The 24272-nt window shown below is 45.8% G+C and overlaps 1 protein-coding gene across 7 annotated transcripts in view; it reads left to right on the forward strand.

The window, feature by feature from the left end:
- The first annotated feature begins 928 nt into the window (after positions 1 to 928).
- Positions 929 to 24272, forward strand: part of LOC139421540 (protein tweety homolog 1-like) — a 34649-nt gene continuing 11305 nt past the window's right edge. For 2 of the 7 annotated variants that reach the window (XM_071172571.1, XM_071172566.1), the window contains exons 1-7: positions 932 to 1617; positions 14126 to 14303; positions 17086 to 17315; positions 19002 to 19113; positions 21858 to 22195; positions 22412 to 22507; positions 22705 to 22777. In XM_071172571.1, the coding sequence (XP_071028672.1) occupies positions 14169 to 14303; positions 17086 to 17315; positions 19002 to 19113; positions 21858 to 22195; positions 22412 to 22507; positions 22705 to 22777 (984 nt within the window). In that variant the 5' untranslated portion in view covers positions 932 to 1617; positions 14126 to 14168. Of the gene's footprint in view, positions 1618 to 14125; positions 14304 to 17085; positions 17316 to 19001; positions 19114 to 21857; positions 22196 to 22411; positions 22508 to 22704; positions 22778 to 24272 lie in introns of all 7 variants that reach the window. The other 5 variants (XM_071172548.1, XM_071172557.1, XM_071172538.1 and 2 more) reach the window with 5 other exon arrangements.

Genomic DNA, 24272 nt, shown 5'->3' on the forward strand with positions numbered 1-24272 from the left:
GGAGCCCCGCTCCGATGAGAAAGGAGAGAGAGGGATGAGAGGAGCGAGAGATGGAGAGGGGAGAGGGGGATGGAGAGTGAAGAGGGATGGATGTCAAAGGAGAGAGAGGGACGAAGGGAGGATAGGATGAGGGGCTTGAGAGAGGAGATAGAGGAGAGAGGATGGCTGCTACAGTATAGTGCTGGGTCTGAATGAGAGCCATGGAGGCACGGTTAACTCTGAGTTAACGCTCTTGCATACGTGATATTATTTTCTGTCTCTCCCCCCTTCTCCTAGATACACGCACACTAGTGTGTTCTCTCTCTCTCACTCCTGTACGCTCCCTTGCTCACATTATCTCTCTGACTCCCTTCCCCCACTCCCTTTCAGTGACACAGAAAAACGAACGCCACCCCTCCCTCTCGTTCTCTCGTTCTCCCCCGTCCTCCAATGGCACAAACACCCTGGTCTCTCATTCCACCCGCTCTCACTTTGTTTTTATTGTTTGCTTTTCGTGGTTGTTGTTGAATCATGGTGTTGATACTATTTTGCAGTCTCCACTCGAAACTGGTTTTGCAACTCCCCTCTCCCTCTATTCATCGCTCTCCCTCCCTCCCTCCCTCCCTCCATCCCTCCCTCTTTCTCTCACGCTCACTCACTGCCCAGTTGACAACCCATCTTTTTTCCTATTCACAATATCTTTGTTGCACCCTCCATCCTGCCCTCCCTCCCTCCCATTCTCTCTTGCTCTCAGTATCCATCTAAGTGGTGTGCTTATTTGCTTCTGCCTAAATATATGTGCATCTCTACCTCTCCCTCTCTCTTCCTCTGCACAACACAGCCAAACACTGCCCTGCCTAACCACACAAGAGATTTCTTCAACAAATATTTTGTGGATTTTTTGTGCAGAAATCTGAAATGTGACTCAAACTCGAATAATTGGACCTTTTCACGTTTTGTATTTTTTTAATTTAGACAATCGTAGATTTTTTTTATGATGATTTGTTGATTTTGGTCAGATTTTTGCCTCCTAATCTGAGAGTGTAGAGATTGATATGTTGTGTGTGTGACTGAGTGTTGATGGAGGTTTCAGTAAGAGCTGTGTCTGTATCGCCCAGCAGCATCATCATTTGTGTGAGCTGAGAGTGGATGGAGTCCTAATCCCCGTTAACAGATTCATTATCGCTGGGCACAATCGTGTCGCTGCCTTGTTGTGAAGTCGCCTGGCTGAACGATCTGCTGCCTGAATGGGGTTCTGACATGACGATAAGGGTCCCTCTGGGGTGTCTTCTCAATCCTAATCCCTCTCTCTCTTCCCTCTCTCTCCTCTCTCTCTTGCGCTGAGGGCTCCTCTCTTATCCATCAACACAAGCACCTCTCCACTGTTACCAGACAACCATCCAATCACAGGCTGTTTAATATTTCAAAAACAAAAACAGACCTTGTTATTTATTTACATTTTACGTATTTTTGGGGTTCATGTCCCTAAACCTATATATTTCAGGATTCGTTTTTTTCCCAAGAGGATCCAGCGTTGATGGTTGGCAACGGTATACCTCAGTGAGTGTGTAGATATTTGACAGAACACCAGAGAAGAGCAAGAGATAGCAGAACACCCTACCAACGCTACAGTCAAAGGTAAGAAACGGATCACTCTTCAATCACTCATTCACCATGGGTGAATTGTCTGTGTTCTACAAGATGAATGGGCAGTCAAGTGAAATAGATTCATCATGCACTGTTAGACCATTGCAGTTTATGTTCAATGATGGAAAGGGGAGAGAAGCCTGGGTTTTACATTAAATGTTTGGAATTTACGCAATGTCTGCATTGGCTGATGTTGAAATTAGGACATGATTTATAAAACATTGAGGTTGAACCATATTTATTTGATTCACTCTGTTTTAGATTGTTTTGTCAATCTCTCTACTTTACCATAGTTGATAAGAGATATTTTATTTATATTAATAAAATTTCACATTGTTTCTCACTGAATAGTTTGCTTAGCTTCATCTTCAGCAAACCTCTCTCAAAAGCTACAGTTGACTTTGTGCAAGCTTCTAAATGAGATTGTTAGTGTGGGAGCATTTGTCCATCCTCTTGGTACTGTATGTTATACTCTTGTACACTCCAAAGCTCCATGTTGAATTTATTGATTCTACAAGCACGGAGTAGCCTGCAGCTGAATGCACTCAATCTTTCATTGATTTGGTGAAATGTGTGTGTATGGTTTGGTTTAACTATTCTTGTATCCAAAATTTGGACAAGTGTGTACATTTTGCTGGTCCCCACAAGTAAAAAGGCTTTTAGGGTTAGGGTTAAGGTCAGGGTTAAGGGTTAAGGTCAGGGTTAAGGGTTAAGGTCAGGGTTAAGGGTTAAGGTTAGGGTTAAGGTCAGGGTTAAGGGTTAAGGTCAGGGTTAGGGTTAAGGTCAGGGTTAAGGGTTAAGGAAAATAGGATTTTGAATTGATTTTCTTTTCTTCGTTACCCACAAGGATAGTAAAACAAACGTGTGCGTGCACGTACGTGATCCTGGTGGGACATTTTTTTTACACAAACATGAATTTCAACTGAAACTTAAATATGAATTTTATAAGAAACAATTCAACCTCTAGTAGAGTCTGGAAATGTGTATTTATACACTACCCTTCAAAAGTTTGGGGTCACTTAAAAATGTCCTTGTTTTTGAAAGAAAAGCTCATCTTTTGTCCATTAAAATAACATCAAATTGATCAGAAGTACAGTGTAGACATTGTTCATGTTGTTGGTTAAATGTTGTGGAATTACTGGTCATGCTCTAGATTGGTTTATAAATTACCTATCAAATCATACACAATGTGTAATGGCAGATGGTTGTAAATCTAGAGGTAGAGGTGTGCTCAGGTGTTCTGTTTTGGGCCCACTGTTGTTCATTTTGTATATCAACAACATTGGGGATCTTATTGAAACAGTGGATGTTCATTTTTATGCAGATGATACTGTTCTTTATTCAAGTGGTAGTTTATCTTTAGCTTTTGAAAATTCCCAAAGAGCATTTAACATCATACAACAGAATCTGTATGATTTAAAGCTGATTCTAAATTCAGGTAAAACAAAATGCATGATATTTTCAAATGCCAGGCATGTTAGAAATCATGTCATTGCTACATTGGCTGGACATACTATAGAGCAAGTTAGTGTACAAATATTTGGGTGTGTGGGTTGATGATAAGCTGAGCTTCACTGTGCATGTAAAGAACTTGATAAGGAAGCTCAAGCTGAAAATAGGATTTTATTACCGGCATAAGGCTGTTTTTGTTGTTGAATTTTACCCTCTTTTCTCCCCAATTTCGTGCCATCCAATTGTTAGTAGGTACTATCTTGTCTCATCGCTACAACTCCCGTACGGGCTCGGGAGAGACGAAGGCCGAAAGCCATGCGTCCCCCGAAACACAACCCAACCAAGCCGCACTGCCTCTTAACACATCCAACCCGGAAGCCAGCCGCACCAATGTGTCGGAGGAGACACCGTGCACCTGGCGACCTGCTTAGCTCGCACTGCGCCCGGCCCGCCACAGGAGTCGCTAGTGCGCGATGAGACAAGGATATCCCTACCGGACAACGCTAGGCCAATTGTGCGTCGCCCCACGGACCTCAGAGACTCTGGTGGCACAGCTAGCGCTGCAATGCAGTGCCCTAGACCACTGCGCCACCCGGGAGGCCCTGCTTGTTTTTCTTTTGAGGCGAGGAATGAGCTGATACGATGTACATTACTGTCGGTTTTAGATTTTAGTGATATTATACAGTGGGACAAAAAAGTATTTAGTCAGCCACCAATTGTGCAAGTTCTCCCACTTAAAAAGATGAGAAGCCTGTAATTTTCATCACAGGTACACTTCAACTATTGTAACGATTTTCTGTATGTGAAGGAGAGTCGGACCAAAATGCAGCGTGTAGATTTCGATCCATGTTTTAATAAACAAACATAAAACACGAATCAATACAAACACTACAAAAATAAAGAACGTAATGAACGTAACGAAAACCTAAACAGCCTATCTGGTGAAAACACATAGACAGGAACAACCACCCACCAACACACAGTGAAACCCAGGCTACCTAAACATGGTTCCCAATCAGAGACAATGACGAACACCTGCCTCTGATTGAGAACCATATCAGGCCGAACATAGAACTGGACAAACTAGACATGTAACATAGAATGCCCACTCAGATCACACCCTGACCAACCAAAACATAGTTTACTTTGTATATTTCTATGGTCAGGGTGTGACAGTACCCCCCCCCAAGGTGCGGACTCCGGCCGCAAAACCTGAACCTATAGGGGAGGGTCTGGGTGGGCATCTGTCCGCGGTGGCGGCTCTGGCGCTGGACGTGGACCCCACTCCATAATAGTCTTGGTCCACCTCCTTAGCGTCCCTAGATAGGTGACCCTCCTTAATGACAGCTCGGGACAGAGGGTCAGCTCGAGACAGAGGGACAGCTCGGGACAGAAGGACAGCTCGGGACAGAGGTAGCTCGGGACAGAGGTAGCTCGGGACAGAGGTAGCTCGGGACAGAGGTAGCTCGGGACAGAGGTAGCTCGGGACTGATGGGTAGCTCGGGACAGAGGTAGCTCGGGACTGATGGGTAGCTCAGCACTGAGAGGAAGCTCAGCACTGAGATGAAGCTCAGGCAGGTAGTTGGATCCGGCAGCTCCTGGCTGGCTGGCGGTTCTGGCAGCTCCTGGCTGGCTGGCGGTTCTGGAAGATCCTGGCTGACTGGCGGATCTGGAAGAGTCTGGTCGACTGGCGGATCTGGAAGAGTCTGGTCGACTGGCGGATCTGGAAGAGTCTGGTCGACTGGCGGATCTGGAAGAGTCTGGTCGACTGGCGGATCTGGAAGAGTCTGGTCGACTGGCGGATCTGGAAGAGTCTGGTCGACTGGCGGATCTGGAAGAGTCTGGTCGACTGGCGGGACTGGAAGAGTCTGGTCGACTGGAAGAGTCTGGTCGACTGGAAGAGTCTGGTCGACTGGAAGAGTCTGGTCGACTGGAAGAGTCTGGTCGACTGGAAGAGTCTGGTCGACTGGAAGAGTCTGGTCGACTGGAAGAGTCTGGTCGACTGGAAGAGTCTGGTCGACTGGAAGAGTCTGGCAGATCTGGAAGAGTCTGGCAGATCTGGAAGAGTCTGGCAGATCTGGAAGAGTCTGGCAGATCTGGAAGAGTCTGGCAGATCTGGAAGAGTCTGGCAGATCTGGAAGAGTCTGGCAGATCTGGAAGAGTCTGGCAGATCTGGAAGAGTCTGGCAGAGTCTGGAAGAGTCTGGAAGAGTCTGGAAGAGTCTGGAAGAGTCTGGAAGAGTCTGGAAGAGTCTGGAAGAGTCTGGAAGAGTCTGGAAGAGTCTGGAAGAGTCTGGAAGAGTCTGGCAGATCTGGAAGAGTCCGGTCGACTGGCAGATCTGGAAGAGTCCGGTCGACTGGCAGATCTGGAAGAGTCCGGTCGACTGGCAGATCTGGAAGAGTCCGGTCGACTGGCAGATCTGGAAGAGTCCGGTCGACTGGCAGATCTGGAAGAGTCCGGTCGACTGGCAGATCTGGAAGAGTCCGGTCGACTGGCAGATCTGGAAGAGTCCGGTCGACTGGCAGATCTGGCTGCTCCATGCTGACTGGCGGCCCTGGCTGCTCCATGCTGACTGGCGGCCCTGGCTGCTCCATGCTGACTGGCGGCCCTGGCTGCTCCATGCTGACTGGCGGCTCTGGCGGCTCCTTGCAGACTGGCGGCTCTGGCGGCTCCTTGCAGACTGGCGGCTCTGGCGGCATCCTGCAGACTGGCGGCTCTGGCGGCTCCTTGCAGACTGGCGGCTCCTTGCAGACTGGCAGCTCCTTGCAGACTGGCAGCTCTATGCAGACTGGCAGCTCTATGCAGACTGGCAGCTCTATGCTGACTGGCAGCTCTATGCAGACTGGCAGTTCTGAACAGGCGGGAGACTCCGGCAGCGCTGTAGAGAAGGAAGGCTCTAACAGCGCTAAACAGGCGGGAGACTCCGACAGCGCTGGAGAGGAGGAGGGCTCCGACAGCGCTGGACAGGCGAGGCGCACTGTAGGCCTGATGCGTGGTGCTGGCACTGGTGGTACTGGGCCGAGGACACGCACAGGAAGCCTGGTGCGGGGAGCTGCTACCGGAGGGCTGGGGTGTGGAGGTGGTACTGGAAAGACCGGACCGTGCAGGCGCACTGGAGCTCTTGAGCACCGAGCCTGCCCAACCTTACCTGGTTGAATGCTCACGGTCGCCCTGCCAGTGCGGCGAGGTGGAATAGCCCGCACTGGGCTATGCAGGCGAACCGGAGACACCGAGCGCAAGGCTGGTGCCTTGTAAGCCGGCCCAAGGAGACGCACTGGGGACCAGCTGCGTAGAGCCGGCTTCATGGCATTAGGCTCGACGCTCAATCTAGCCCGGCCGACACGCGGAGCTGGAATATACCGCACCGGGCTATGCACCCGCACTGGAGACACCGTGCGCACCACTGCATAACACGGTGCCTGTCCGGTCTCTCTAGCCCCCCGGTAAGCACAGGGAGTCTGCCCAGGTCTCCTACCTGGCGTAGCCATACTCCCTGTTAGCCCCCCCCCCCCAAGAAATTTTTGGGGCTGCCTCTCAGGCTTCCATCCGCTACGTCGTGCTGCCTCCTCATATCTGCGCCTCTCAGCTTTCGCCGCCTCCAGTTCTTCTTTGGGGCGGCGATATTCTCCTGGCTGAGCCCAGGGTCCTCTTCCTTCTAATTCATCCTCCCATGTCCATACCTCCTCTTTGGGCTGCTCCTGTTGCCTCTTCTCCTGCTGCACCTTTGGGCGGCTACACTCCCCTGGTTTAGCCCAGGGTCCTCTCCCGTCGAAGATTTCCTCCCATGTCCAGAAATCCTTATTGCGCATCTCCTCGCGCTGCTCCTGCCTGTTGACACGCTGCTTGGTCCTTTTGTGGTGGTGTGATTCTGTAACGATTTTCTGTATGTGAAGGAGAGTCGGACCAAAATGCAGCGTGTAGATTTCGATCCATGTTTTAATAAACAAACATAAAACACAAATCAATACAAACACTACAAAAATAAAGAACGTAATGAACGTAACGAAAACCTAAACAGCCTATCTGGTGAAAACACATAGACAGGAACAATCACCCACCAACACACAGTGAAACCCAGGCTACCTAAACATGGTTCCCAATCAGAGACAATGACGAACACCTGCCTCTGATTGAGAACCATATCAGGCCGAACATAGAACTGGACAAACTAGACATGTAACATAGAATGCCCACTCAGATCACACCCTGACCAACCAAAACATAGAAATATACAAAGTAAACTATGGTCAGGGTGTGACAACTATGACAGACAAAATGAGGGAAAAAAATCCAGAAAATCACATTGTAGGATTTTTAATGAATTTATTTGCAAATTATAGTGGAAAATAAGTATTTGGTCAATAACAAAAGTTTATCTCAATACTTTGTTATATACCCTTTGTTGGCAATGACAGAGGTCAAACGTTTTCTGTAAGTCTTCACAAGGTTTTCACACACTTGCTGGTATTTTGGCCCATTCGTCCATGCAGATCTCCTCTAGAGCAGTGATGTTTTGGGGCTGTTGCTGGGCAACACGGACTTTCAACTCCCTCCAAAGATTTTCTATGGGGTTGAGATCTGGAGACTGGCTAGGCCACTCCAGGACCATGAAATTCTTCTTACGAAGCCACTCCTTCATTGCCCGGGCGGTGTGTTTGGGATCATTGTCATGCAGAAGGACCCAGCCATGTTTCATCTTCAATGCCCTTGCTGATGGAAGGAGGTTTTCACTCAAAAACTCCCCATTCATTCTTTCCTTTACACGGATCAGTCGTCCTGGTCCCTTGACAGAAAAACAGCCCCAAAGCATGATGTTTCCACCCCCATGCTTCACAGTATGCATGGTGTTCTTTGGCTGCAACTCAGCATTCTTTGTCCTCCAAACACAACGAGTTGAGTTTTTACCAAAAAGTTATATTTTGGTTTCATCTGAACATATGACATTCTCCCAATTTTCTTTTGGATCATCCAAATGCTCTCTAGCAAACTTCAGACGGGCCTGGACATGTACTGGCTTAAGCAGGGGGACACGTCTGGCACTGCAGGATTTGAGTCCCTGGCGGCGTAGTGTGTTACTGATGGTAGGCTTTGTTACTTTGGTCCCAGCTCTCTGCAGGTCATTCACTAGGTCCCCCCATGTGGTTCTGGGATTTTTGCTCACCGTTCTTGTGATCATTTTGACCCCACGGGGTGACATCTTGCGTGGAGCCCCAGATCGAGGGAGATTATCAGTGGTCTTGTATGTCTTCCATTTCCTAATAATTGCTCCCACAGTTGATTTCTTCAAACCAAGCTGCTTACCTATTGCAGATTCAGTCTTCCCAGCCTGGTGCAGGTCTACAATTTTGTTTCTGGTGTCCTTTGACAGCTCTTTGGTCTTGGCCATAGTGGAGTTTGGAGTGTGACTGTTTGAGGTTGTGGACAGGTGTCTTTTATACTGATAACAAGTTCAAACAGGTGCCATTAATACAGGTAACGAGTGGAGGACAGAGGTGCCTCTTAAAGAAGAAGTTACAGGTCTGTGAGAGCCAGAAATCTTGCTTGTTTGTAGGTGACCAAATACTTATTTTCCACCATAATTTGCAAATAAATTCATTAAAAGTCCTACTATGTGATTTTCTGGAATTTTTTTCTTATTTTGTCTGTCATAGTTGAAGTGTACCTATGATGAAAATTACAGGCTTCTCTCATCTTTTTAAGTGGGAGAACTTGCACAATTGGTGGCTGACTAAATACTTTTTTGCCCCACTGTATATATGCAGGCCTCAGCCTGAATCAACTACCCTGAGAGCACTTGATTCAGTGTATCATGCAGCCCTCAGGTTAATTTCAAATCAGAAACGTCTAACACATCATTGTGATCTCTACAGCACTGTTGACTGGTCCTCATTGACCTTGCACTTAAACACTTAAACACTGGTATACACTGATTTATAAGGCCATATTGGGTAAAATTGCATTTTTATCTCTGTTCTTTTTTAGTCGGGTCAGTAAATAAATATAAATTACGGTCCCATTCTGATTTGCTTCTAACAGTACTAAAAATGAGAACAGGACATGGTAGAAATAGTTTTGGTTACTTAGCTCCGTTGTCCTGGAATTCTGTCATGAACATTTTAAAATGTGATGATTTAGTTTTGTTGGTGGAGTTGTCTCAATGAGAAAAAAACTCTATAAATAAAGGTAAAATAAAAATGACTATTGTCATTAAATAGTACCCTCAAAACACCAGTCTCAACGTCAACAGTGAAGAGGCGACTCCGGGATGCTGGCCTTCTAGGCAGAGTTCCTCTGTCCAGGTTCTGTGATTCTTTTGCCGTTCTTAATCTTTTATTTTTATTGGCCAGTCTGAGATATGGCTTTTTCTTTCCAACTCTGCCTAGAAGGCCATCATCCCGGAGTCGCCTCTCCACTGTTGATGTTGAGACTGGTGTTTAGCAGGTACTATTTAAGGAAGCTGCCAGTTGAGGACTTGTGAGGCGTCTGTTTCTCAAACTAGACACTAATGTACTTGTCCTCTTGCTCAGTTGTGCACCGGGGCCTTCCACTCCTCTTTCTATTCTGGTTAGAACCAGTATGTGCTGTTCTGTGAAGGGAGTAGTACACAGCGTTGTACGAGATCTTCAGTTTCTTGGCAATTTCTCGCATGGAATAGCCTTCATTCTTCAGAACAAGAATAGACTGATGAGTTTCAGAAGAAAGTTCTTTGTTTCTGGCCATTTTGGGCATGTAATCCAACCCACAAATGCTGAAGCTCCAGATACTCAACTAGTCTGAAGAAGGCCAGTTTTATTGCTTCTTTAATCAGAACTACAGTTTTCAGCTGTGCTAACATAATTGCAAAGGGGTTTTCTAATGATCATTTCGCCTTTTAAAATGATAAACTTGGATTAGCTAACACAACGTGCCATTGGAACACAGGAGTGATGGTTGCTGATAATTGGCCTATGTAGATGTTCCATAAAAAATCTGCCGTTTCCAACTACAATAGTCATTTACAACAGTAACAATCTCTACAGTGTCTTTCTGACAATTTGATGTTATTTTAATGGACTAAAAATGTGCTTTTCTTTCAAAAACAAGGACATTTCTAAGTGACCCCAAAGTTTTTTAAACGGTAGTGTAGATACATTACAGTCCTCACACTGAATGGGCAGTTCATGTCCCCACTGACTGATGATAACTGGGCTGTGGTGTGTATCACAGGGCCATATAACTGTCTCATAAACGGCAATCATTAAGAGTGTCCTTAAGTGGTCGTTAGGGAGACCATTGGGCCTTAACGTGTGGCATGATTTCTGTTGCATGTCATTATTCATACCCAGTGGCCCAGAGGAAAGCTGTTGTTTGTGATGTGTAGTAATAAGAATATGTGGTGCAATACAGGATAAAGGAGAAGGTGGCTTTACTGTCCAAAGAGGATTTTCTTCCCTGCTGCACATCCTCAGTCTTCCTCATTAAACCGCCTTACAAAATGGCCTCCTGGAGAAACATATTCTGGAGGCTCCCTCAATACAAAGAGCTGAGTGACTGTTTCATAACAGAGCCATTCTCAGGGTTGAGTCAGTCAGCTTGGTTCAGTGACAGATAGTTGACGTCTATTCTACTGTATTCTATCCATTTCTCCTCGGCTTTGTTGTTCCTGAGTGTCTCTTGTTGGTTTTGAAGCAGCGAGTGCACAGCACAGAAGGCTGTGTTTTTGTTTCCTTCTTCCGTCTCCCTCTCCCCTTCTCCCCTTCTCTCCTTGCTCCCTGTTATTTGCCTTCAGTTATGCAATGGTAACCAGCATGATAACAAGCTGGCAGGAAGCATCACGTCAACTTGAGCCTGCCTCCCTCTGACAACTACTGCTGGACCACTGCTCAGCTCAGACTGCTCCCTCTATGGTGCTCCCTCCCTGGTGCCCCCTCAATCCCTTTCTGGGTTCATGTTAGCACTAGTTCCCATTGTTGACACCACATCTGGTTGTGGACAGACAGACAGATTTATGATAATTGCCAAAAATCGTTAATGTAGACTTTTGCAAGTAACATGAATTGAATTTCAATTCACACTATAGTCTAACCACACAACAACATTCCTATAATTCACCTAATGTGACAACATCCTATACCACCCTCACAGCCGAATAATTCAAGACTATAACAAGAAAAATCCTGTTTGTTGATATACCATCAGAGTCTGGCCATAACAATGTGAGACTACAACAATAACACCAGTCTGTTGACAGCCTCAGTGTGAGGGGATGGACGGCAGTGTGAAACCATTCTGAGTGTTGGCATTGATTTAGTTAGTGACAGTTGGGGGTTTGGAGCCATTAAGGTGAACAGGCTTATTCTAATGAGCTTGGGATTGACTGTCTGGGTTGTCTGTTTAACCCTCACACACACACACACACACACACTTATTATGTCCGTTGAGGCGTCATTGATTTTAAATGACTGCTACAGTAAAAAGACGATTGATATTTCTAAAATAGATCAGATATGGTCATATGCGATTCTTGATCATATTTAGTATTGTGTAGTGCTTCTATTCAAATGTAGTGTTGTGTGCTCATACAGATGGATCATTAAAAAGGATGAGAATTCATGTGATACAATGCTGAATGTTCTAAACATTCAAAGACAGCAAAACCAAGATAGGAGCCTGGTGCAGAATCCAAATCTAAGAATCCCCCCTGATAGACGCTATCAAATACACTATTGTCTTTCCTCAACGTTCCTCTGTGTCTCACTGTATGTAGAGCAGTACTGTACAACCCCCTGTCTCTACTCCTCAGTACAACTCCTGTCAATGGTCTAGTCTGTGCTGATCTCATCTCATAGGCTCTCTTGAAACCCTCTTGTCTTCAACTGTAAAACCCTGGTATTCTCTTAATCTGCACAATCAGTGCTGTGGCCCCCTTACCATCCCCCCTCATCCCCTCTTCATAGCTCTGTGATTGTAATGTAGATTGCGGTGTCTATTTGGGATAACTGGATTTCCCTTTGTATTTCCCCTACTTTCTCCCTCTTGGCTGGGCTTGAGGAAGGGGGGGAAGCAGAGGCTCTCAGCAGGGTGTGGTGGTGGAGTTTGGCTACAAAGACTGACCTGTCCTCCCTTGTTTCCCCTCTCTCCTTCCCTTTGGAGGGTGGTTGTGTGAAGTCTGCTACTGTGCATCATTGTTGTAGACATACTATCTCTTATAGTATCTTCTAATTTCCAGGATGGTTGAGGGGTGTTGTGTTGATAGTTGGTCTGATGGCGGTTGAATCTCCCTCTTGTATTGACCCAACTCTGCCTCTGTTATATAGTGCTGGTTGTGTGGTGTGGTTGAGATTGCCACTGGACCTCCCACTATCTCCCCTACTCTGCTCCTATAGGTTGAGGAGTATGATGAAGTAGGATGTTAGTAGAGACGACAGGGTAGTTGGTTTAGTTGATGTCCCCTGGATAAGAGAGGAATCGCGCACATCCAATCCAGGTTTTTGGCAGGTCCCATTTCTATTCAGTTCAGCCAGATGAATTTCACTTCTGTACTTGAATGAATTGGAATGGAATTGACCACGACCATGATCCAAATGTAGCTTAGAAGCTGAGCAAAAATAACTAGCAATGTCTGCTCTTGCTCTGTGGTTTCTGCTCCACAGGGTTTCACCCTGCATACCTCCTCGCTCCAGGTACAAGCCCTTAGGCATAGCTCTGATCTAGGATTAGATTACCTTGACTTTCACAATTCCTTACTTTAAGCATTAGGAGGAGACCATGTAAACCTCACCTTTAGATCAGAGTCTAGGACAGGGGTGTCAAACTCATTCCACAGACATCCTAGTTTCTGCAGGTTTTTGTTATTTCCTTTCAATTAAGACCTAGACAACAAGATGAGGGGAGTTCCTTACTAATTAGTGACCTTAATTCATCAATCAAGTAGAAGGGAGGAGCGAAAACACTCAGAACTCCGTGGAATGAGTTCGATGTGGTCTAGGAGAAGACCATGTAAACATCACCTTAGATCAGTGTTTAGGAGAAGACAATGTAAACATCACCTTAGATCAGAGTTTAGGAGAAGACAATGTAAACATCACCTTAGATCAGAATCTAGGAAAAGACCATGTAAACATCACCTTAGATCAGAGTTTAGGAGAAGACAATGTAAACATCACCTTAGATCAGAGTTTAGGAGAAGACAATGTAAACATCACCTTAGATCAGAGTTTAGGAGAAGACAATGTAAACATCACCTTAGATCAGAGTTTAGGAGAAGACAATGCAAACGTCACCTTAGATCAGAATCTAGGAAAAGACCATGTAAACATCACCTTAGATCAGAGTTTAGGAGAAGACAATGTAAACATCACCTTAGATCAGAGTTTAGGAGAAGACAATGTAAACATCACCTTAGATCAGAATCTAGGAAAAGACCATGTAAACATCACCTTAGATCAGAGTTTAGGAGAAGACGATGTAAACATCACCTTAGATCAGAGTTTAGGAGAAGACAATGTAAACATCACCTTAGATCAGAATCTAGGAAAAGACCATGTAAACATCACCTTAGATCAGAGTTTAGGAGAAGACAATGTAAACATCACCTTAGATCAGAGTTTAGGAGAAGACAATGTAAACATCACCTTAGATCAGAGTTTAGGAGAAGACAATGTAAACAAACTTCACATTGTGCTGACCCACCTACAGTACATTGATTGATGAAATAGGAACTTTCATTAACCATTGGCTGGCTCTCCCACAGACTGGAGGAGGGTTGGTTGGTGAGTTGATGTCCCCTAGTTCCCTTGCTCCCTCGCTTCCTCCCTCGCTCCCTCCCTCCCTGCCTCCTCAGCAGGGTTGTTCTGAAACATCTTATCTTTCTTCCCTGGCTTCCAGTGTGTAAGAAGGAGTGGTAGACGGACAACATTTCAGTTGCAATAGCCATCACCCAGCACCACATACAGCATAAGGCTTTGCTTACTCATAGTATTTATCATTGGTCTGCCACTGGTGTGGAAATGTGGAATATGTCTATCACTTACACACCTTTGATATTCTAACCCTTCTCTTCACTTAGTTCCTTTCAACAGGGTGGAGGAGGGGGGGTTAGGCGATAGAGTATGGCTGCCATGGCGACCGTGCCCAGCTACACCCCTTCGCTATGGGTGAGGATGTGCCACGCCCTCCCCCGGCTGGACCTCACCATGACGATGAGAGACAACCTATTCATCCCCGACAGCTGGGAGTACCAACAGGTAACAGAAAACACCCACAGCCAATCACATTCATCCCAAACTACAACTGGCCAATCATACAGCACGACTGATTGATTCATATTTATCTCAAGTTTTCTCTTGGTTCAAACAACAAGATCGACAATAAAAGACAGCTAAGATTCAATGGAAAATATGTATTGCACTTGGTAAGAATGAGAACCAAGTCTGATCCAGAATCCCCCCACCCCTCTGTTTTGCACAGCGGCATCTGCAGAATCCTACTGGTATTATTAGAGCATTTAAACAGCTTATTCATGCTAGTGGTGCAAGTGGCCTAGTTATTGACAGGGAAACGAGCCCAGACCACTCAGAAGAATCTTGACCTGGATTTCAAGTCATCTGAAATATTACACCACCTGGCTGTCTCTCCTCAAAACTGTTAGCACTTAATTACACTGTTCTGTTCCCATCTCCACCACAGTTCAGTTTACATCCCCCAGCTCCACTACAGACTCCATCTTATTTCACATTCATTCTCATCATCGGCATGCAATTGTAAAAGTTCCACAGTACGGTTTGAGTAGGATTTGGTTTGAGTGTTTTAATCTGGAGACACTGTAGTAGTAGCAGCAAAATGTTGTATTGTCTTTGTGGTAGAAAACACACCATTTTGTTGTGTTGTTCATTTCTAGGTTTCACCATTCCCTTCCAGTGGCTCTACGTCCCTACTCCCTATGTCACACACATTGCATGTTTACAACATGTCTACAGTACCGAGAGAGGGATTCTCAAATGATCCGCCAGTAGAGAAAGACAAAAGAAATGGAATGCACATGGAGAGAGAATGAGAGGGAGAGGATGAGTAACGTGAGGAGGTCGTGGGGAACAGAAGACAGGACAGAAAGAGAGAGTAAAAAGGAGAGGATGAGTAACGTGAGGAACAGAAGACAGGACAGAAAGAGAGAGTAAAAAGGAGAGGATGAGTAATGTGAGGAGGTCGTGGGGAACAGAAGACAGGACAGAAAGAGATAGTAAAAAGGGATAGAGAAAGTGAGGGTGGCAGTGAATGTATTTAAGTAGGTCACAGATTATTAATAGAGTTGCAGTGGCGTGGATAGAAAGAGAGAGGGAGAGGGGAGGGGGAGAGAGGCGAGGGGGGAGAGGGAGGCGAGGGGGAGAGGGAGAGAGAGGGGAGGGGGAGAGAGGGAGAGGGGGTAGGGGGAGCAGGAGTGGGGAGAGGGGAGAGGGAGTGTGGGAGGAGGGAGAGGGAGAGTGTGGAGGAGAGAGGGAGGGGGGGAGAGAGAAGGGGGAACATGGATGGTTGGGGGGGAGAGAGAAGGGGGAACATGGATGGTTGGGGGGCTATAGAGAGCAGGAGGCAGCGGAGAGAGGGATGAGAGATAAGGTGGAGGAGAGGAAAATGAAGGAGGGAGGGAGAGAGTGAGACAGGCAGATGGAGAGGGATAATGCTGTAGATATGCGTTCTGGCTAAATGCACTCTCCAGTAAAGTTGAGTATGATAGATGTTAGTATGTCAGAGTGCAGGCTGAAGATGAGATGCAGGAGAGATGTGACAGGGGTTAGTAACGTTAATGTTCACTACAGCTTGCAGCTGAGGTAGTAGTGTGACGATACAAGGTAGCTTTTAACCCTTAATCATGTTCAGTATGCATGTTAAACAGTCAGGAATGATATTATTACATTCAATTACTGGTTAATGAATGCAGTAGGTATGCTCTTCTGAATGGAGTCATACAGGTTAGTTTGTGTGTGCCTGTGTGCCTGTGTGCCTGTGTGCCTGTGTGTGTGTGTGTGGGTGTGTGTGTGGGTGTGTGTGTGCGTGTGTGTGTGTGTGTGAAAAAAGCCTCCAGCTTTTTAGTTGATGTCCCCTGGATAACTTTATACACTTTATGTTCTAATCACCTTTCACTTCCACTGCGTAGCTAGGTAGGACTGTACGCCATTTGTCACAGTGGAATTATAGGACCAAAGAGTGTTGTTGTCCTTTGTAGCTCATTTGGTAGAGCATGGCGCTTGTAATGCCAGGGTAGCGGGTTCGATTCCCGGGACCACCCATACGTAAAATGTATGCATGCATGACTGTAAGTTGTTTTGAATAAAAGGGTCTGCTAAATGGCATATACAGTAAATTAATATTGCGATTTTCAGTATCACAATATCAACCTGCTATTTTGCATAAATACACTGTATGGATTCTTGCAGAATATTGAGGTTCCCATGATGAAGGCTGGGAATACACTAATGTCCTCATGACTAACACGTGCACCTCCCAGCTGCTCTGAATCCCTGTTGTTATCCATAACACAGTATATTGATACATTTACCCAGCCCTAGCTGCTACAGTCTGGGCTCAATATTTGACTCTCAAATGGTGTGGAGGAGGCTCATGGGAGTTTCATTCCTTCTATTAGTTAGACAGTGGTGCATGATGTGTCTCTGACATACAGTTCTATCCCACGTGCAAAAATATGTTGAACCAACATTTTATCAATGTCATCTGTTAACAATTTTAGATTTTTTTTTTTTGGGGGGGGGGGGGTTGAAAAATGAAGAAATGAAACGTACACAAATGTGAACCAGATTTCCACCGTAAATCAACAATTTCAAGGGTTGATTTATTCACGTTAGCAATGCAATTAAATATCAACCGAATATAGACATTGATTTTACGTTATGTCAGGTTTTTGCCCAGAGGGATAATGTTACTTAGAAATGCATTTTCCATTATGCAATCAAGTACAATGACAGTGTTGCTCATCAGTCTGTAATGTGCTGTGTTTAATTTGATTTACTCTCTCAGACTCTACTGGTCCTCTCTAGTCTCTCGGCCATTGCTCTCGTTCTCTCCCTCCTCGTCATTATCTCCTTCCTTATACACTACTGCTGCTGTCGCCGTGGTGACCGGAGCGAGGGATCTGAGGAAGAGGAGGAGGATGAAGAGGGCAGCACTGGCCATGGATACGGAGGCAAGAAAGGGCGGGGTATCTGCTGCGTCACCTGGGTGTCGGTGGCGGCTGTCACACTGTGCTGGTGAGTAAGAGAGGTTATTGTGACGTCACTGCCAGGGTCAATGTGATGTCATTATGAGGGTCATTGTGACCTTTTTATGCGAGCCATTGGGATATTGTGATGTCCTGTCGTCTGTGTGACATCAGTGTCATGAGTGTTGTATTCATGAACTGTGACCAAACCATATGACCATTTGTCACAAGGATAGAGGAAAGGGAATCCTTTTTATAATACAGAGGTACTATCTTCTAACTTTCATTATTTCCCAATGGTCCAATAACCATGTGTGTGTTTTGAAGTAAGTTATTTTCAGAGCACTGTAGAAAGTAGTGTCCAGTCCCTGCTTTACAATGGGTTAGTATTTTGCTCCCGGCAATATCTGACAGACAGTTGACCTAACTGACCGTGGTCAAGTTATCGTTTGACCACTTGTACCAGGCCACTGAGGTTAGGTGTTTGGGCTTGTGGCAGCATGTTTGTGGTTTGGAAATTGAAACGTGGTTTCCTATCACCGTGACAATGATGTCAGAAGTTCCATCTCAGTGTATTGAATCCTCTCTCCTCTGTTCCCTCTCTGGTGACTATGCTGTCATCCACTGTCATGAGGGTGTTTAGTCACATTGTGACAGGATGTTAATTTTACGTTTGCATGAGGATATTGCAGCAGGTATTTAAATCTGACCCTACGAGGTCCAGAGTACTGCTGGTTGTCTGTTCTGCCTGATTATTAATTGCACCCACCTGGTGTCCCAGGTCTTAATCAGTCCCTGATTAGAGGAGAAGAATGAAGTGGAACTGGTTTAGCGGTCCAGATTAGAATTTGCGGGATTTACTGAGCCAGATTGGGTTCTCATATAGAAAACCCACAGTTAAACACCTTCAGCTCTGACACCGCATGATGTTGGATGTCCCCTCCCGTCTCAGCAGAATAGCGTTGTCATATGTCACATGTTATCGGATTGCATTGTCAGCCTGAGTTGATGTCACTGCTTTATCAAACAGCACAATGTGCTCCAGATCTGATTTCCGCTTCAGTGATGTCATCATTATGCAGGTGTTTGTGTTATGGTGGTAGACATCTTAGTTTTAGAAATGCATTGTGGGAAATATCAAATGACACCCTATTCTTCAAGTTGTGCATCAGAGCACATATATGACACGCATGATGCTGTCAGAGAAAACATACACGTTTGACTGTATGAAACACAACACTCCTCTTTTTCCGCCGCTTTCTAATCTGGGTCACATACTTTGTGGGAGATTGGGTCATACATTGCTCTTGGGTGCGAGGGGATTTGGTGAACATCTGGCCTAAGCTTTAATCTGAATATTTGAATAACAGAGATATATATATATATATATATATATATATATATATATATATATATATATATATATATATATATATATATATATATATATATATATATATATATGTATGTGTGTGTGATTATTTTTTATGTTTCTAATATCACTCCAACTGAAGACTGCAGATGCAGACACTGCTAAAACTCTTCTAAGCTATTTTATGTTTTCTAGTTTTCCTGTGGTTGTTAGTTCGTTTGTTCATTCATCCATTTCTCACATTTCACATCACTCTCACCAGTTCCATCTTGTTGTGTCAAATTAATTTAATATGTACATACAGTACAAACATGAATCTCTCTCCCTCCCTCTCTCCCTCAATCCCTGTTCCCCTTTTCGCAGTGTTGCCATAGGCGTTGGTTTCTATGGCAACAGCGAGGCTAATGATGGGATATATCAGTTGACCTCATCTCTTCTCACAGCCAATTACACACTGGCTTCCATCGATCTGCTGGTGAGTACTCCAGCTCCTCCCTCCCAGCAAATTTCAGACATGCACAATGTGTGTGTGTGTGTGTGTGTGTGTGTGTGTGTGTGTGTGTGTGTGTGTGTGTGTGTGTGTGTGTGTGTGTGTGTGTGTGTGTGTGTGTAGACATATTGGCGGAGAGGGAGAGAAAGTGGGGTGTAAACTTGTCAGGTGTGATATAGATCTGTCTGTCCTCATGCGGTTACTCAGTGGTTTATATGTCTCTCCCCACGCGGTCACTCAGTGGTTTATATGTCTATCGTCATGCGGTCACTCAGTGGTTTATGTCTGTCCCCACGCGGTCACTCAGTGGTTTATCTGTCTGTTCCCACGCGGTCACTTAGGGGTTTATATGTCTGTTCCCACGCGGTCACTCAGTGGTTTACAGTGCCTTGCGAAAGTATTCGGCCCCCTTGAACTTTGAGACCTTTTGCCACATTTCAGGCTTCAAAAATAAAGATATAAAACTGTATTTTTTTGTGAAGAATCAACAACAAGTGGGACACGATCATGAAGTGGAATGACATTTATTGGATATTTCAAACTTTTTTAACAAATCAAAAACTGAAAAATTGGGCGTGCAAAATTATTCAGCCCCTTTACTTTCAGTGCAGCAAACTCTCTCCAGAAGTTCAGTGAGGATCTCTGAATGATCCAATGTTGACCTAAATGACTAATGATGATAAATACAATCCACCTGTGTGTAATCAAGTCTCCGTATAAATGCACCTGCACTGTGATAGTCTCAGAGGTCCGTTAAAAGCGCAGAGAGCATCATGAAGAACAAGGAACACACCAGGCAGGTCCGAGATACTGTTGTGAAGAAGTTTAAAGCCGGATTTGGATACAAAAAGATTTCCCAAGCTTTAAACATCCCAAGGAGCACTGTGCAAGCGATAATATTGAAATGGAAGGAGTATCAGACCACTGCAAATCTACCAAGACCTGGCCGTCCCTCTAAACTTTCAGCTCATACAAGGAGAAGACTGATCAGAGATGCAGCCAAGAGGCCCATGATCACTCTGGATGAACTGCAGAGATCTACAGCTGAGGTGGGAGACTCTGTCCATAGGACAACAATCAGTCGTATATTGCACAAATCTGGCCTTTATGGAAGAGTGGCAAGAAGAAAGCCATTTCTTAAAGATATCCATAAAAAGTGTCGTTTAAAGTTTGCCACAAGCCACCTGGGAGACACACCAAACATGTGGAAGAAGGTGCTCTGGTCAGATGAAACCAAAATTGAACTTTTTGGCAACAATGCAAAACGTTATGTTCGGCGTAAAAGCAACACAGCTGAACACACCATCCCCACTGTCAAACATGGTGGTGGCAGCATCATGGTTTGGGCCTGCTTTTCTTCAGCAGGGACAGGGAAGATGGTTAAAATTGATGGGAAGATGGAAGCCAAATACAGGACCATTCTGGAAGAAAACCTGATGGAGTCTGCAAAAGACCTGAGACTGGGACGGAGATTTGTCTTCCAACAAGACAATGATCCAAAACATAAAGCAAAATCTACAATGGAATGGTTCAAAAATAAACATATCCAGGTGTTAGAATGGCCAAGTCAAAGTCCAGACCTGAATCCAATCGAGAATCTGTGGAAAGAACTGAAAACTGCTGTTCACAAATGCTCTCCATCCAACCTCACTGAGCTCGAGCTGTTTTGCAAGGAGGAATGGGAAAAAATGTCAGTCTCTCGATGTGCAAAACTGATAGAGACATACCCCAAGCGACTTACAGCTGTAATCGCAGCAAAAGGTGGCGCTACAAAGTATTAACTTAAAGGGGCTGAATAATTTTGCACACCCAATTTTTCAGTTTTTGATTTGTTAAAAAAGTTTGAAATATCCAATAAATGTCGTTCCACTTCATGATTGTGTCCCACTTGTTGTTGATTCTTCACAAAAAAATACAGTTTTATATCTTTATGTTTGAAGCCTGAAATGTGGCAAAAGGTCGCAAAGTTCAAGGGGGCCGAATACTTTCGCAAGGCACTGTATCTGTCTGTCCCCACGCGGTCACTTAGGGATTTATATGTCTGTCCCCACGCGGTCACTCAGTGGTTTATATGTCTGTCCCCACACGGCCACTCAGTGGTTTATCTGTCTGTCCCCACGCGGTCACTTAGGGGTTTATATGTCTGTCCCCACGCAGTCACTCAGTGCTTTGTATGTTTGTCCCCACGTGGTCACTCAGTGGTTTATCGGTCTGTCCCCACGTGGTCACTTAGGGGTTTATATGTCTGTCCCCACACGGTCACTCAGTGGTTTATTTGTCTGTCCCCACGTGGTCACTCAGTGGTTAATATGTCTGTTCCCACGCGGTCACTTAGGGGTTTATATGTCTGTCCCCACGCGGTCACTTAGGGGTTTATCTGTCTGTCCCCACGCGGTCACTCAGTGGTTTATCTGTCTGTCCCCACGCGGTCACTTAGGGGTTTATATGTCTGTCCCCACGCGGTCACTTAGGGGTTTATATGTTTGTTCCCACGCGGTCACTCAGTGGTTTATGTCTGTCCCCACGCGGTCGCTCAGTGGTTTATGTCTGTCCCCACGCGGTCGCTCAGTGGTTTATATGTCTAGGTGATGGATGCCCTCTTTCCTCTGTATATGTTTTTCATTGTACAACTACAAACTCTCTATGATTACATGACCATGAGATTGATTGTATGACTCATGACCTCCACCTCTCTGTCCTGCCCCACCCCTCCCTCTCCGCCTCCCCAGGTTTCAGACACAATCTCTGGGCTACAGCTGTCCATCGCTGGGCCCCTGACCACTATGGAGGAGCTGTTTACAGGCAGTAAGCCCTACTTGGTGTCCACCCGGAACTGTAGGAGACTGTCAGAGAACGTGGTGTCCCTGCTCACCTCTCTGACCATGGCTCGCTCCTCTGACGGGGGTGCTTGGAACAGCAGTAACAATAGGGGAGATCCTCCCATAGCAGCCCTCACCCCTGTGCCCCCCTCCATGGCCCCCACAGTGGCACCAGTCGGAGGGGTCATGCCAAGCCCCTTCTCCCCTGGCTGGGCAGCCAACACACTGATGGTCAACGAGGACTACAGGTGAGGGAAGGGAGTGGGAGTGTCTTCTTCTCCAATGTTTTAAATTGGGTGTTAAGAACACACATAGCGTGTGCCAGTATATCACTCCCTTGTGGTTTGCTGAAAGATTGAGTTTTGCGTTCAGCACCATAGAAATGAATTTGGAAGTGTACTCCCTGCATTGTGTGGTTCTATGGTGTCCTATTGCTGAGATGGCTGTTATCTCCTGGGCTGTAGATGGCTGTCCTACGTGCTGCTGTTGCTGTTGGACCTCCTAGTGTGTCTGTTCATCCTGTTGGGGCTAGCCAAACAGGCTCGCTGGCTCCTCATCCTGTAAGCACACACACACACAGACACACAGACACACACACCGACAGTTAAACCCTGTGTGTTGTATTGCATCGAACAACACTGAGTTTGTAATGCTCCGCGACTCTGTGTCATGTAGGCTGTGTAATATATGATGGTTTCTAGGAGGTGTGTTTGGTGCTTCGCTGACCCCTATGTGTGTGTGGTTTCTCTCCTCCCAGGATGACGGTGCTGGCCTGGCTGGCTCTGTTCCTGAGCTGGGGATCCCTGGGCCTGGAGACTGCCACTGTGGTGGTGAGTACTGACTGATAAAGGGAGGAGAGGTGGAGGGGTGGTGTGTGTTGTTGAGGGGAAGGGAGGGAGTTGGTCGTTCATGGCTGGCTAGAGAGTATCTCAGGAATGTCTTAAAGAAGTCCCGGCCAGAGCAGAACAGAATGGCTGTGTACTTCTGTTGGTGTCTGTCTGCATGTGTGTGTATGTGTTTCTGTATTGCATTCAGTGTGTCTCTGTGCCCCTTGTGCTAAACTGTGAAAAGACTGGCCTCCTAGGGAACACTGCAGTCATGGCAGGGAACCAAGAAGGAGGGAAAATGGGGCAGGAATTAGTGTGTAGGTGTGTTCTGTGTATTTTCTGTGTGTTTGTGAGCAATGTGTGTGTGTGTGTGTGTGTGTGTGTGTGGGCATGCATGTGTATGTAAGTAGTGCATGTTAATGCATGTTAGCTTGTGTGTGGGCGTGTGGCTTGGAGGGTGATGGAAGAAGAACACAAGTCCTTTTTGAGAGAGAGAGAGAGAGTGAGTCCCAGAGAGAGGGAGAGTTGAGAGGGAGAACTGAGGGAGAGAGAGAGGGAGGACTTCTCCAAAGACTCACCAGAACCCACAGAGAGAAAGAGAGGGGGTTGGAGAAGGTGTTTGTTTAGGGTGGTGTAGAAATGGGACTAGTGGGACAGCCAGTGACAGTAAAAACACAATTTGATTCTATGCTATGACACGATCTTGGCCATTCTATTGATTGATGCCTACCACAACACCACAGACCACAACCCCATAGACCATAACACATAATTACAGTAAAAGCAACAAATTATTCTAGCATTTAAATAAAGGTTAAATAAAAATAAAATAAACATTTGGAGGGAATAGAGAACGTAGAGATCTTTATTCAATATTGCATTGATAAAGAATTGGCAGCGAGCCAGGAATATAGAACTGTTGATGGCATTTGCTGAGAACTGCCAGGGAGTGTTCTTTCTTGCAACTGTCCCATTCCAAATCCAGGCCTTGGAAGTTTGTCAGGAGAGAGGGGCAGTGGGGGGGGGGAGACATTTGTGTGTGTGTGCGTGCCCCTGTGCGCGCCCCTGTGTCTATGAAAGAAGGTTGAAAGGCCTGGAGGGAGAGTGCTTCAAGCAGACCAGTGTCATGTGGAGCTGGCTGGAGATGTCTGAGTCCGTCCAGCAGTCCACACAGAGCCCTTCTGTCCCTGGCCACTGACAGACAAAACAAGACCCAGCTGTGGGTCTAAACTGCCCTGGACCGACTCTCTCTCTCTCTCTCTCTCTCTGTGTGTCTGGGTCTCTCACTCCCTCTCCTGGCCAGACTGCCCCTTGTTCTGTGTCTGTGTGCCTGCAGCTCTTTTTACAATGTGGCAGTCAGGAGGGAGGAAAAAGGAAGGGATCGATGTAAATGAAAAGAGAGCGAGGATGATAGTGATAGAGAAAGGGAGGGAACAGTTGAGAGAGGAGAAAAGCGGGATGAGAGAGGGAGAGAGCGAGATGGAAAGAGAAACGCAGA

This window comes from Oncorhynchus clarkii, chromosome 2 (genome assembly GCF_045791955.1).
Source record: "Oncorhynchus clarkii lewisi isolate Uvic-CL-2024 chromosome 2, UVic_Ocla_1.0, whole genome shotgun sequence".
NCBI lineage: Eukaryota > Metazoa > Chordata > Actinopteri > Salmoniformes > Salmonidae > Oncorhynchus > Oncorhynchus clarkii.